General features: G+C 40.3%; 1 protein-coding gene across 2 annotated transcripts in view; it reads right to left on the minus strand.

The window, feature by feature from the left end:
- The window catches only part of SLC25A13 (solute carrier family 25 member 13), a 182,065-nt gene that overhangs the window by 153,092 nt on the left and 12,708 nt on the right, over window positions 1-16,265 (minus strand). For both annotated transcript variants that reach the window (XM_044246082.1, XM_044246081.1), the window contains exon 2: window positions 2,524-2,577. In XM_044246082.1, coding sequence (XP_044102017.1) covers window positions 2,524-2,577 — 54 coding nt within the window. The remainder of the gene's footprint in view (window positions 1-2,523; window positions 2,578-16,265) is intronic.

Consider the following 16,265-nt stretch of genomic DNA (forward strand, 5'->3'; position numbering starts at 1 on the left):
AGAAAGTCACAGAAAATCAGCAAAGTAGTCCAGTTTGCAGAGAGCTTACTGCTGATCCCCACTTAACGGGAAAGCCTGGCCACAGTGGAGCCGTGCCTGGCAGAATCCCCAACCCTCATCCCAATTCTCCTCATCCCTTTCCTCCTCCCACCACAACACCATCTGTGGCAGATGGTAAACAAGAGATCCCCCACATGCTGAGCCAAGGTGGATTTGTGTTGGTACGACCCTGCCCAGGCCTGATGAGATCACCCGAACCTCTGCCAGAGCCACAATCCCTTCCAGAAACTGCTGATCACTCTCTTCTTCATGGACAGTCCCCCCCCGCCTTCCTGGCCCCATCGTTCCCTTGGATTCTAAGTCACACTCTCACTCAAAAGCCACGTCGTCTTAGCCACCCCAAGAGCAGACGGCATTTCCCTATGTGCTGCCCAAGATCCCGCCCAAGCTTTCAGGCTCACTGACACAGAAACCTCACAGGTGGCTCTCCAGAACTCTGACCAATCTGATTTGTCTCCAGCAGGGACTCGCCTCCTATTAACGGGAGTAGATGGAAAAGACAGGCTCTCCAAAGTGGGATCTTAACCTAACCCAGCTGCCATGCGGCCTCAAAAGGTGGGCATAGCTTTTACCCAGGTGGAGTCTTTCTACTGGATCACGCCAAAGACCAAGAGGTACCCAAGATGTACCATCTACTAAGATCTTCAAACTTGTTCCCATTTCCTGTCAGAAAGATGCCCACAATTACTGCTGGTTTAGAAAACAGAAGTAATAGCGAGGTCCTGAGTTCGAAGAATGATTATGACATTGCCAGCTGAGGTTAATGAGCTTTTAACCATTTCTCTAGGGTCTCTGGCAACCCACTGCAAGTGGTCTCCTAGAATTTTAAGTTTTATACTATAGATCTTAAATATACACAATAAAAATGTCCACGGTTCCCACATACACACCTCATCCCAATTACGGTGGGTCCCAAATGCAGAGTAAGAGATACTAGTCCAGGTGAGAAACAAAGCATTTCTGTCTTCTGGAATTGCATGACCTATAATCCTTTTCCACCTTCGAATCTGTATACTGTATTGTCCTTTCAGGTTAAAACCAAATTTATAAAGAATTCTGCTCTCTTATACATAATCCAAACCTCCTTACATATTATCCCTTCTCCCCCACCCCCAGCCCTCACATTTTTAACCATCTCCTTTTGAAGCCTGTCTCTCGTGTTGAATTATTTAATTTCAAATACTTACTGAATCAGTTATCAATGCATATCAGGCACTGGGCACGTTCACCCAAGTTTTTTCACTCAATCTTTACAAATTTTTATAACTCACAAGATGTTCATACATGAACAAAGTAGAAAGAATAGGGTAAGAAACTCAATGTTCCTTTTACCAATTTCAAATATTACCACCACACAGACAAGCCATTTTCCCTCCCCCACCAAAACTGGGGAGTTTAAAAGCCAACCTCAGACATAATCTTATCTATAAACACTTCACTGTGTATCTCTAACAGAAAAAGACTCTTTATAGCTCCTATCACAATATCATCATTCAGAAAAAAAAAATCAGTAACAATTCCTTTATATCAGATAGTCCTGTCGGTATTCAAATTCTCTGATTTCTCAGTATTTTTTAACCATACCACACTTTCATGAGGAAAGAGATGCTCACAGAATTAGTGACTTTCAGGGCCATGTATTTGGTACACAGCAGCATGCGAAGTGTTTCATTTGAAGCCTTCGTCCTCAAGAATACAGCACAGCTGCTTTTCCATCATGTTTAGAAAAGGCCCACATATATACCTTTTGAATGATCTTTACAAAGGTGGCCTTTCCTTTTTTGAGTAGTTTAATCAAGGTAAAATAACATTACGTGATCCAAGGTTTGGGACCTTGGGTAGACTTCTATTTGAGTATCTATCATTCATTCACTGCCCAAGGTCACCAAGTAGGGTAAATTTAAGAAACAAAGGAAATATACGGTATCTGTCATGAACTGGTATGTATTGTTACTCATAATGGGCTTCCATCATGAACCACAGCTGCAATAAAACCATAATGATGATGATGGTAACAACGATGGCCAATGAGAGGCAAAGATAGCCCTCTCTGGATGGATCAAGGTTATGGATATGTTAACAAAGAGCTTTCAGCTTCCTAGGAGAAAAACCACAATCATCACAACACATAGGTAAGTCCTGGAAGGGTCAATGAGTTGTGAGACTAAATCCCCCAACAACCCCCTTCCACTATCTGACACCAAGTGAGAGACAAGAAATTAAAATGTAAACCATATTGTCCTCACAGTCACCTGCAAGCTGCTGATACATTTCAAAAAACAGATAGAATTGAAATGGATCTCTTTCATAAGTCTTAAGTAAAGATCCTTTACTTAAGGTATTTTATATATATATATATATATATATATATAAAACAATGAAATAAGAGCTGTTTGAAAATAATCTTTAAAAGTTCAAGAACACAAATCAAACAAGAAACAAGAAACATTCCTTTATACTGACCTTCAAAAATATTGTTCTAAGCTCAGCTGGATCTGCTCTCTTGGTTAAAACCACCTATAAATAAACATAAAAATGTTTATATTATTAGAACAAAGCTGAGAAATCAAGCTAGCAGACTGAAAGAAAATAAACTCCAGGTTAGAAATTAGTAGATGTCATTTTTGTACTTAAAGCACCAAATTTCCCCATTGCATAAACTACTCCCTGGATTTTAAATCAGACTCCTTATGTGGCTTCTAGAATGGTAACAGTCTGTGCAAGAAACCAGTAAAGCTCTTAATATGTGGTACTTAATGTATATCATTTTTTTTCCCCAAAAAGTAGAAAAAAAGAAAACTGGAAACAGATCTGTGACCACCTGGCATTTTTAAACTACACACCAGAGTGATCTATACCTTTCCACAGAGGAATATTAAATATTAAAATACAACTTGTTTGTTAACTATGCAAGAGAACACAGTTCTTAAAGAACAAGGCAAATCATATTAACAAACAAGGGAATTACTTCTCACAGTACTGCCAGGAACACACATGAATACCTAGCTATCTGGGCATGCCAAGCAAGGTCTCCTTCCCTCCCCAATTTTTAATTTAAGAAGTCAAAGTCTCCAAAGGTATGACTATTATTCTCCACATTCTAGAAATACAAGGGTCTATGGTTACCTATTGAGAACAAAATTTGACAGATTAGCTCAGAATAGGTGTTGTGCTTAATTCCCCAGCCCACAAAGTCCAAAAACATCAGTGGAGAAAAAGCAAGACAAACTTGAATATGGCTACCCCAGGCCAACACAAAAGAGTCCTTATGTGGAACCAAACAGTGGGCTTATTCAGTGTCCCATCACCCAATCCTGCTGGCAATAACCGTCATGAGACTGAAATCTCACCAAGCACAGCGTCACCCCATGATACAGCCAAGGAGGGGTTCCTGGAACCACCCTAATACCAGAGCCATGTCGCTATCCACAGGGAGATTTATGCAAATTGTTCTAAATCCCTTCTGTGTGTTTGCAGAGGCTCTTCTGAGATCTTTGGACAATGGGTTCTCTGTCTCTAAATGTGTAACTGCCCAGCTTCTTGGACTGCCACTGTCAGGAATAATTTTATTAACTAATCACTGGAATGGGAAAGGTAGTTTTTCTAAAACGAGCTGGCTACTCACCTTGTTTCCCAAAGCAAGACTGATAACTCCTTTAATTTCAACTGAGCACTTGCAACCACCAATGCATTTTTTTTGTCCATAAGATTTGGAAATCTTTTTAAAATTCTAAATTAGTATTCTTTGCTGTTCAATTAAGGAGGAAAAAACAGAATACTAACCAACCTAAGACTGATGATAGTGCCTGATGATAGTGCCAATCTACACATTTCCAGAGAAGATTCCTTCCTTTCAGGTTTATATTCTGAGAAAGGTAGGCTAGGCCAAACACTACTGAAGAAGATGAGACAGCATAAAAACGCCTCCATCCTCTTAAGGGCGGACAAAGTCCCTCCAAGTTCCGTATCTTGAAACAGTCCATATGTGACATTTTTTTTTTTAAAGATTTTATTTATTTATTTGACAGAGAGAGATCACAAGTAGGCAGAGAGGCAGGCAGAGAGAGAGAGGAGGAAGCAGGCTCCCCGCTGAGCAGACAGCCCGACGCGGGACTCGATCCCAGGTCTCTGAGATCATGACCTGAGCCGAAGGCAGCGGCTTAACCCACTGAGCCACCCAGGTGCCCCCATATGTGACATTTTTAAAAAATATTTTATTTTACTGAAACAGAGACAGAGAGAGCACAAGCAGAAGAGGGAGAGGGAGAGAAGAAGCAGTCTCCCAGCTGAGCAAGGAGCCCAAAGTGGAACTCGATCCCAGGACCCACAGATCATGACCTGAGCCAAAAGCAGATGCTTAACATTCTGAGCCACCCAGGTGCCCCCATATGTGACATTTTTTAGAAGGCATATGGTTACCACAGGCACTTAGCTGGGTTTCCTTTTAAAAACAAAGGTTAGGTTTCTACCAAGTGAACTATTCTTGCTCCATTTGAATACCACATCCTTCAAAATCTACACTTGATCTTAGCCAAATCTAATCACTTCACTATTCCATGCACTTCATCAAGCTTTCCCGGGGCCATGCTATTTTAGAGTGAACTTCCCCTGCCCTAAATTCCCACACCATTCTTCCATTGCTAACCCCCAAATGCACATCAGTATCCCCCAGCAGGACTGCACCTCCCTAAGAAACAAGGCTTTCACTCTGCGACTCTGCCAGGATCCAGGGGCACAGGGGAACATAATCCATAGAGGGAGAAAACAACAAAGATGAGAGCAGAGATCAATGAAAACAGGACTAAAATGACAATAGGAAACATCAATGTAACACAGCTGGTTCTTTGAATAATGAACAAAACTGACAAACCTTTGACCAGATTCACCAAGCATAAAAGACAGATGGCACAAATAAAATCGAAAATGAAAGAGGAGACATCAACTGGTACCACCAAAATACGAAAGATAAAAGACCACTATAACAATTATATTAACAAATGGGACAACCTAGAAGAAATGAGTAAATGCCTAGAAACACACAACTTACCAAGACTGAATCATAATGAAATACAAAAATCTGAAGACACCAATTACTAGTAAGGAGATTTAATCAATAATTTAAAACCTCCCAAAAAACAAGTCTAGGACCAGACAGCTCCACTAACAAACTCTATCAACTATTCAAAGAAGAATTAATACCAATCCATCTCCATCTCTTACAAAATATAGAAGAGGAAGAAACTCTTCCAAACTCATGAGTCCAGCATTAGCCTGATACCAAAACCAGAAAAGGATGCTGCAAGAAAAAAAAAAATATTATAGGGTAGTATCCCTGATGAACGTATGTGCAAAAATCCTCAACAAATACTTGCAAACCAAATTCAACAATATATTATTAAAAGGATCATACACCATGAACAAGTGAAACTTCTCCAAAGACGACATACAGATGGCCAACAGATACATGAAAAGATGCTCAGTATCACTCATCATCAGGAAAATGAGAATCAAAACCACAATGAGATGTTACCTTACACCTGTTAGACTAATTATAAGAAAAAAAAAAGACAAGAAAATAATAAGTGGCAAGAATGTAGAGAAAAAGTAACTGTACACTGCTGGTGAGAATGTAAATTAGCACAGCCATTACAGAAAACATTACGCAGGTTCCTCAAAAAAATTAAAAAATGGAACTATTCTACTTAGAGGTATTTATCTGAAGAAAATGAAAACACTAACTTGAAAAGATATATATGCACCCTCATGTTCACTGAAGCTTTATTTACAATAGCCAAGACAAAGCAACAACCTAAGTGTCCACTGATGGATGAATGGACAAAGAAATTGTGAAATAGATAGATACATATAAATAAATAAATAATGGATTATTATTCAGGCATAAGAAAGAATGAAATCTTGCCATTTGCAACAACATGGATGGACCTCAAGAGCATATGCTAAGTGAAATAAATCAGAGAAAAACAAGGACTGTATGATCTTATATATGGAATCTATATATCTATACAAAAACAGATACAGAGGAAAAAAAATAGATACAGAGAACAGACTGGTGGTTGCTAGAGACAGGGGAGTGGGGTGGGAGAAATGGTGAAGGGTATATAAATTTATTAAAAATTTTGTTTAGAGACATCTGAGTGGCTCAGTGGGTTAAGCCTCTGCCTTTGGCTCAGGTCATGATCCCGGGGTCCTGAGATCAATCCCCGCATCAGGCTCTCTACTCAGTGGGGAGCCTGCTTCCTCCTCTCTCTCTGCCTTTCTCTGCCTACTTGTGATTTCTGTCTGTCAAATAAGTAAATAAAATCTTTTAAAAAAAATTTTGTTTAAAAAGTAGGAGTTATTCATTAATGTATGACCAACATCTAGTATAATGTCTGGCACAAGAGGCATTCAATAAATATTAGCTGAAGTACTGAATTCTATAAATTAATTTTTTAAAAATCCGTATAGTTACCTAACAAATCTAAGTCATATCACCTAATGTGTATAGACCATTTAATATTTTCAATGCATGACTATTACTTCACTGGATCTTCACAGCAAATCTGAGACCTGCAGACAGCATAATATTGCACCCACTTTACAGAAGGAGAAACCAAGGCTCAAAGAGGGTCAAGTACTTCCCCAAAAGTCAGATCTGGTACCCATTTCTGCTTACATATCTAGGTAACGTCTGAGCTGAGATCAGATTCCAAATCTTTCACCTCTTACTCTATTGGTCTTTCCACTGAGCCACATTGTAGGGAGCTTCAAACTGACCATAACTTATGTTAACCACTAATATAGTACATGCCTAGAAATCAAGATTTTCTCCTACAACCACCAGACTGTAGTATATCCATCCAGTGCTATTACTAAGAACATGGCTCTAGGGGTGCCTGGGTGGCTCAGATGGTTGCATGTCATCAGATTCTTGGTTTCAGCTCAGGTTATGATTTCAGCGTGCTGGACCGAGCCCTGCCGAGCCCTACATTGAGCTCTGCACTGGGTGTGGAGTTGGCTTGGGATTCTCTCTCTCCCTCTCCCTTTGCCCCTCCCTGACTTTCACTAAATAAATAAATAAGTAAATGTTTAAAAATCTTAAAAACAAAACAAAATAACAACAACAAAAAACATGGCTTTAGTATCAGCCCACCTGTGACTGGGCTTAGGTATGACATCTAAACCTACTAGTTGTGTGACCTTGAGCTAGACCTCTGACCTCTCAGTCTCCCTTTCCTCCCCTGTAAAATCAGAAGTCCTAGATGGCTGAAAGAGTTACAGGAGATAATAACATCTAGTGCTTAGCAACAAAAGGACACACAGTTAAAGCACTCAAATGAAATCCATTATTTGTATTATTTGTGGAAAGGTGTTTATATTCTACCATGCTTACTCTTCAAAAAGTCTAAGCCATGAGTAACCTGACATAAATTGAGAAGGAAAAAATGAGGAGGGAGGGGAAAGGAACTCATGGATCTTCAAAAACATTCAGCAAACCACCAACCACAGACGTTTTCCTAACTCATCCCTTCTGCTATCTGAGCCTCGACCAATGCTACTTCTTGAAAACAGATCCCAAGTTCCAGATACACCATGGAATTTCCCTGCGGCCTGTGGAAATGTGTGTTATTAGGTCCTGAACATACTAATGAAGCACAAAATAACTATGGTTCAATTGGGGATAAATTCAGAAAAATCTTTTACCGGTCTCTTGGCCTCCCCACTGCTGTGTGGATAGCCAGAATTCCCATTTCTACTTCTACCTCCCATTCCTATCTTGTTGGGTATCATGTGCAGTGAAGGAAGAATACTAAACACAGCTTCTTTTGAGACAACATTAAGTTAGAGCTAGAAGTACCAGTGTTCTGAAGGTGTACTGAGATGGATTCTGCCTGATGGCAAAGATCAATACCCAGGAAGTTTGGGGAGCTGGAAAAAGGGAACTACAGAAATGCAGCCTCCCTTTTTAAGTCAACTCAAACAGCGGCTCAGCATACACCCTCTGCATCACTTTAACAAGCCTTTAGAAGATTCATCAAACTTCAGATTGTTTCCAGAAGGCTGAATCTCATTGTAAGTTTTTTTTTTCCTTATACTAACAGCATGTAAATATTTACAGCTACTGTTCTTCCAAATTAATTGCCCGATTTTATCATCATGCTTCTGAATTTGCATTTGTAAGAACAGACTCCACTATTAAACAAAATTTGTATATTAAGAGTTTTAAATAAAGGTACTAGTTTTCCAGCATAGTTAGGAAAATCACCATGAAGGAAAAGAGTTCTTGGCAGATGACTACGAAATATTACCATTTGCTCCTTAAATCAATACAACAGAGCCTCATACTATAGCAGCTAACTTTCACACATAATCAAGACTCAGTGAAAAGAGCCTAGGGTTAAAATTGAAAAAGCTATGCTATATATATATATATATAACATATATATTTTCTATATATATCTATATATATATATATAGATATATATAACATATATATTTTCCCCACCCCCCAAACTGGGAGAAGTTTACCTTTACTGAACTTTAATATGGAAATTTCAGGTCAATTCAGTGAATCTATGTTTTCACTGGACAAAATTTCAGGACCACTGAGTATGTAAAATTTTTGACAAGACAAACATTAGATATAATAGCTTGAACAGGTTAACAATAGCATTTGCAAAACAGATGCAATAACTAGGTAATCCTACATATTTAAAAAACAGCCAAACAAGAACATAACTTCAATGACTGTGTTTTTAAAAGGTGGTGCCAGGAAGCATGACAAGGAGAACCAGAAAAATACTTTCAGGACAAATAAATGCATTCTTATTTTAGTATGAGTTAGAACAGCCAAAAGGAGGAGAACCCCAGGAAAGATTTTTCTGCGTGGAGCAATATTTTTTAAACTGACTTTCTAACACTGGAATCAAGCACAGTTGTAAGCTCATTAACAAATCGCAGTAGTACAGAATTGTGAGTCCAACAGGGCAGTGGGGAAGAACACAAGAACACCTACACAGAATAAGGGATACTAATTTGGAGAAGAAAAGCTCTCTTCTTCCAGTGAAAAGCTGTAAGATATCTATCTATCTATTTATATATGCATGATCTCCTCAAATGCATCTTACTCCCAACTCCTGCAAAGAAAAGAAACTAAGCAGATGCTCCAAAAATGTTGATGCAGGAAGAAAGTTTTTCAGATGAGTAGAAATCAACTCTGTACAGTGAAAATACATAGTAGTTCCTTCTAGGCTAGGGGTGCTCAAAGTGTGGGCACTGGACCATCAGCCTCCAATGGGAACTTTTAGAAATGCACACTGTCACAATGTACCGCAGATCTACAAATCAGAAACTCTGGGGGTGGGGCCAGCAATCGACCACTGAACAAGTCCTCCAGGTGATTCTGATGCTATTACAATTTAAGAACCCATTCGGTCTGGTTAGGGCTGCTCTTCTCAGCCCCAGCTGTCTATTCAAGTCTCCCCAAGAACTTCTGGGTTTTACCAGGTCCAAGCCTATCAGATTAGACTGCGAAGGTTAATCCAAGCAGAATCTCCGAAATGGGTACCTTCAAAGCTTCAGCAAGAGATTATACTGTGGGGTTCAGCTGAGACCCACTGAGTTAGGCCCTAAAATCCCAGTCTCCGCTTTGCTACTCCACCCACTGCACAACACCACCTTCACTCAGCCCTGTGCCCAACCACCCCCCACCCCCACCCAGAAACCTAAAAGGTCTGAAAGCTAAGACAAGCACAGGCTTACACTGAGAATTCTACTGTCATGAAGTAATTATTTACCTTAGATATGAAATAAAAACCAGAAGAGACAGCTCATCAAAGTGAGCTAGCCTCTGCTGTATGTACAGGCACACATGCAGGGACAAGCAGAAAATGGAGGTGGAGGGAGAAATCTCTCTGCCTGTCTTCTGAATCTGAGGAAGTGTAGCAGGCGGACCTGAATCCCAGAAGAAAGCTCTACTGGGTGTGGCCCAACAATTTAGAAGCTGGGCCCAACTCTTCTTCCCATCTACTTCCCATACTGCAGAGACTGGAAGGCCAAAACTGCATTTCCCAGACTCCCTTGCAGCTATGTGGCCTAGGTGCTGTCCATCCGATGAAGCTAGGTGAGATGTGGAAGGCAATATTTTGTAAAGCAAAAACTGGGAAGGTGGGGGCCATGCTTCGGCTGCTTCTGCCAGCAAGCATCATTGCTAGAAGTACTAGATTTTCCCATGCCAACCTCCTGCCCATGTCAGTGGCAGTACAGATCTGAACACTCCCCTTCCGGCAACCCATTTCATGACTATACAAGAGGTTGCTGCTCCCTTGGTGGCCTGGTCTGTTGAGGGCCTAGAAGGCACTCCTGGAAGCTCAACCTGAAGTCTGTTTCTTCACCTTCCCAACAAATTCTGTAAGCCATTTAATACCCTGTAATAAATCTCCCTCTGCTTAAACCAGCTAGAGTAGATTCTGTTCTCTGCAAGTGAACCTTGACTGATACAATCAGTAACTTCGAAAGAAAGTTTGGAATTCCCTAAAACCACAGCTAGTATTAACTCAAGAAGAAAGAATGAGGTGTCTCATCAAACTGAAGAAAAATCATTTTTTTACCAAATTCACTAAGTCACTCATTCCTCATCCTACAGTTTTCCTTAGTTCTAACAAATGTAGAGCAGTGATTATAAAAAGCTACTGAAACTGCATTAGTACAGAGACAAGATGCGTTGTTAAGCATGCTTCAAACCACAGCCTTTCTGTGTAATCAACCCTCAAAAGTTCACATCACTCAACAGTTGACTTATAAGGTACCAGATACCACAAACATTAACCCACCAGGTAATTACACAAACGGGTCATGTCAGGGGTGCTGCAGATGTTTATCAGAAGGATTCAGTAGCTTGTGAAGTGTGCTGGATTTAACTCTGCACTGTTATAGACAAACTTTAAACAAGGATAAAGCCACCACCATTACAATTCCGTATTAAGAAGCAGAATATAACAGTTAAGAAATGAATGGTGGTGTTTTAGCTGTGGGTTCTGTGATGCTAAAATAACTTTAAACACACTAATTTTAGATTTTATTATTATTGTTATTAAGCTAAAGCTAACATTCCAGTAAATGTTCCCAAGAGTAAAAACCTGACAAGAGACAGTATGAGTCTTTTCTAAAATAGACATTTTTCTGTTTATATTTTCAACTCCTCATGGAGACAGAAGGTATTTGCCCACCCTGACAAAAGCAAACATCCCCAGGTTCAGAGTAAAGATCTGGATCCCAGTGTATTACTAACCCGGTGACCCCGGACAATCAGGTAATATCTCCAAGTTAGTTTCCTCATCTATAAAATGGGCAACATAACAAAACCTGCGTATCTATTTCAGAAAGTTATTTTAAGGACCAACTAGGACCTCTGTGGGAACCCGTGTTGGCGTAGGAAAACCTGACCTATGAAAGACAAACTGCTGGAGGCTCAGTGTGGACCAGACAGAGATTTAAAAACTCTAGAAAGTCCCAGCTATAGAAGGGTCTCCACATTTTTGTGAGTTTCACCTCTGGGAACTCCACCTGGTTCTCACAGTGAAAGTAGGAGAAAAATCATTTGCACATCTCACACAAGGACAGGAAAAGGAACCATTCGGAAATGCCATCCGAGTATTCCATTCTTTTTAACAAGATCTGTCCTCAGGTGAAATTACTTATTAACAGTCTAACCTGCTGGGGTATTATCAGAGCCTACCTTACTACTGGGATGATAAATACCCTATCCCAGCCACTGCTAGCCATTCTCTCCCACCTCAGGGAAGGCGAAAAAACTGAGACATCCTTGTGAAGTATGCTGCCTGGAGCCAGAGACTCTCCAATGGGTGGAGACCTAATCACAGGCATGCAGGACACTTCCTCCCCCTCTGCACCCCACCACCATACTACCAAAGGCAAATTTGCTGCAGTTCCTTTTGTCCATCCAGTACATCATGTCTGGCTACCAAGAAAAAATTACAAAGCATAGCAAATGGCAAAACAAACACACACACAATTTGAAGAAACAGAGTGAGCATCAAAACCAGCCTCAAATATGGGAAGAATGTTGAAATGATCAAACAGGAATTTAAAACGACTACGATTAATATGCTAAGGGCTCTAATGGATAAAGTAGACAGCATACGAGGATGAATCAGCAATGTCAGTAGAAAAATGGAAATTCTAAGGAAGAACCAAAAGAAACAGCAGAGATCAAAAACACTTTAACGACAATGAAGAATGCTTTTCATGGGCTTATTAGTATACTGGACATGACTAAGAGGAGAATCTATGAGTTTGAGGATATCTCAACAGAAATCTCCAAAACTGAAAAGCAGAGAGAAAAAAGATGGGGGGTGGGGGTAGAATAGGGGAAACAGAATATCCAAGAACGGCAGTACAGCTACAAAAAATGTAACATAGATGTAAAAGAAATACCAGAAGGAGAAGAAAAAAAGGAACAGCAAGAATTACTTGAAATAATAAAGATTGAGAACTTCCCTCCAATGTCAGACATGAAACCACAAATCCATGAAGATAGAAAAAAACCAAGCAAGATAATCAAAATCACCTTAAATATTAATGATCTAAATGTACCAATTAATTAAAAGACAGAGTTTGTCAGATGCATCAAAAAATAAGAACCAACTATATGCTACCTACAAAGAAACAAAAACAAAACCCCTGTAAATATAAAAATACTTATATATTAAAAGTAAATGAATAGAGGGGCAGGCACCTGGGTGGCTCAGTTAAGTGCCTGACTCTTGATTTCAGCTTAGATCCTGATCTCAGGGTCGAGAGACTGAATCCTGTGTTGAGACCCACAGTGGGCTCCTCACTCAGCGAAGAGTCTGCTTGAGATCCTCTCCCTCTGCCCTCCCTCCTACTCACTCATGCCCTCTCTAAAATAAACAAATCTTTAAAAAACAAAAAAGTAAATGAACAAAGAAAGATACTGTCACACACACTAATCAAAAGAAAGCAAAAGTAGCTATATTAATTTCAGTCAGAGCCCATTTTGAAGCAAGGAAAGTTACCAGGGATAAAGAGGGACATTAGAGAATGACAGAAGGGTCAATCCTCCAAGAGGATATTAACGATCTCCCGTGGAACAGAATAGAAAACCTAGAAATAGACCTACATAAATAGAGCCAACTGATCTTTCACAAGAGGGCAAAGACAGCCTCTTCAACCATGGTGCTGAAACAATTAGATAACAACAGGAAAAAAAAAAAAAAAAAAAAAAAGACTCTACACACAGACCTAAACCCTACACAAAAATTAACTCAAAATGGATCAGAGACCTAAATGTAAACTCCTAGAAGATCATAAAGGAGCAAACTCAGATGGCCTTGGGTTAGGCATGGACTTTTTTAGATGTAGCACCCTGGCATGTCCCACAAAAGAAAGAACGGAGAAGCTGGACTTGACTAAAATAGAAATTTCCGCTCTGCAAAAGACAATGTCAAGAAAATGAAGAGAGAAGCAAAAGACTGGAATCAAGTATTTGCAAAAGAGGAGCCAATGAAGAACTACTATCCAAAATATACAAAGAACTCTTAAAACTCTACAGTAAGAAAAAAAAAAAAAAACAATACAAAAATGGGTGAAAGACCTTCACAAAAATCTCCAAGGAGGATGATAGATAGGAAGTAAATATCACATCATCTGCCATCAGGGAAATACAAATTAAAACAAGATATCAATGCACGCCTATCTAAATGGCCCAAATGCAGAATCCTGACAACACTAACGCTGGTGAGGATGAGCAGCAACAGGAACTCTTCATGGATTACTGATGCGAATGCAAAATGCTATGGTCATTCTGGAAGAAAGAATCGCAGTTTCTTACAAAATTACCATAATCTGGGCGCCTGGGTGGCTCAGTGGGTTAAGCCGCTGCCTTCGGCTCAGGTCATGATCTCAGGGTCCTGGGATCAAGTCCCGCGTCGGGCTCCCTGCAGGGAGCCTGCTTCCTCCTCTCTCTCCCTGCCTGCCTCTCTGCCTATTTGTGATCTCTCTCTCTCTGTCAAATAAATAAATAAAAAATATTAAAAAAAAAAAAAATTACCATAATCTTCCCATATGACTCACAAATTGAAAATGTATATCCACACAAAAACTTCTCATGAATGTTTACAGCAGCTGTATTCCTAATTACTGAAAACTGGAAGCAACCAAAGTGTATTTCAGTGAATGGTTAAATAAACCATGGACATCCAGATATTGGAGTATTATTCAGCATAAAAAAAAAAGAGCTATGAAGCGATGAAAAGACATGAAGGAAACTTAAATGCAGACTACAGAGTGAAAGAAGCTAATCTGAAAAGACTACATACTGTATGACTGTATCTACTGGTAAAAAAAAAAAGGCAAAAGTGTGGTGATAGTAAGTAAGATCAGTGGTTGCTAGAAGTGAGGGAGTAGGGAAGAAGAACAGGCAGAATATAGAGGATTTTTAGAGCAGTGAAAATACCAATTATGATACTATTATGGTGGATACATATCATTATACAATTTGTCCAAACCCACAGAATGTACACCACCAGAAGTGAATCCGAATGCAAACCAGGGACTTTGGTGATAATGATATGTCAATGTAGGTTCATCAACTGTACCACATGTACTATTCTGAAGGAAAATAATGGGGAGATTGTGCACTCTTAGGAACAAGTGGTATATAAGAAATCTCTGAACCTTCCTTTCAATTTTGCTGTGAACCTAAAACTATTCAAAACTATTAAGTCTAGGGGCGCCTGGGTAGCTCAGTGGGTTAAGCCTCTGCCTTGGGCTCAGATCATGATCTCAGGCTCCTGACATTGAGCCCTGCAATGGACTCTCAGCTCAGCAGGGAGTCTGCTCCCCCCCCCCCGCCTGCCTCTCTGCCTACTTGTGATCTCTCTCTCTGTCAAATAAACAACTAAAATCTTAAAAAAAAAAGAAAATTAAGTCTCCTGGGGGGAAAAAAAAATCATGAGTAGCCAGAACAATCAGAAACTTAATTAGGGGTGCTTGGGAGGCTCAGTTGGTTAAGCATCGGCCTTTGGCTCAGGTCATGATCCCAGGGTCCTAGGATCAAGTCTTACATCAGGCTCCCTGCTCAGCGGGGAGTCTGCTTCTCCCTCTGCCTCTCCCCTAGCTTGTGCTCTCCCCCTTTCTAAAAAAGATTAACTTAATTAGGTAGTGTAACTAGGGACACACCTGTTTAATTCCCCTTTATTTTCAAAGAACACTTGAAGCAGGTTTGACTCTCTTCCTTTACAGATGAGAAAACTGCAGGTCAAACAGGTTGATCTACCCCAAACCCCATGTCTAGTCCACAGGACCATAACCCGGGCAGTCAGGTTACCTCAGAGCAGGCTTTCTCAGTCTTGGCCCTACTGACATTTTGGATGTCCCATCATTCTTTGTTACAGGGGGCTGTCTGATGCATTGTAGGATGTTTAGCAACATCTCTGGCCACCCCTCCTCCCCGATGTGACCATCAAAAATGTACCCAGACATTACCAAATATGCCCTGGGGCAGATTTACTCCACCCTGAGTTGAGAACCGTTGTCTAGATGGTGCTGCCCATTCACACAATGCCATCACCTCTGGGAAGCCTTCCCTGTACCAGGCCCAGCGCCAAGCACTGAGGACACAATGCCAAATAAGCCAGAGACCCTGCCTCACAAGGGGAATGCCGGCCTGATCCATCAGTGGAGATACGTGCTTCTGCAAATTAGAGTGGTGGCAGAACTAACACTGTAATTCTGTTGGTGTTGGGGGGTTGTAGAGGTCAAGTCTCTGGAGCTGGACTGTTCATTATTGGTGACAGCAATTAACAGTAACCAGGTAACTTTTACCGGGTCCTTTATGCCAGGCACGGTGCTTAAAGTCTTTATATCTGACCTCATTAGAACATCTCTGAAACTATTTAAGGTAAAGAGTCATTACTATCACCATTTTTCAGATGAGGAAACTGAGGCTATAAGACTCTTAGTCATCACAAGTGAGTAGGTAAATTACTGAGCCAAAAATGACCCAAGAGCCCAGGATGTTTTGACACTAATTATAATACCTGGAGGACATGCCGAGAATTTGGCAAGCAGGGATGGGGACTTCAGGCTGTCCTTATGGAAGGGTATCACCGGACAACACCGGAGCTGAAACTAACAAAGTCTTTTTAATTTGGCATTACGAT

This window comes from Neovison vison, chromosome 4 (assembly GCF_020171115.1).
Source record: "Neovison vison isolate M4711 chromosome 4, ASM_NN_V1, whole genome shotgun sequence".
Lineage (NCBI taxonomy): Eukaryota > Metazoa > Chordata > Mammalia > Carnivora > Mustelidae > Neogale > Neogale vison.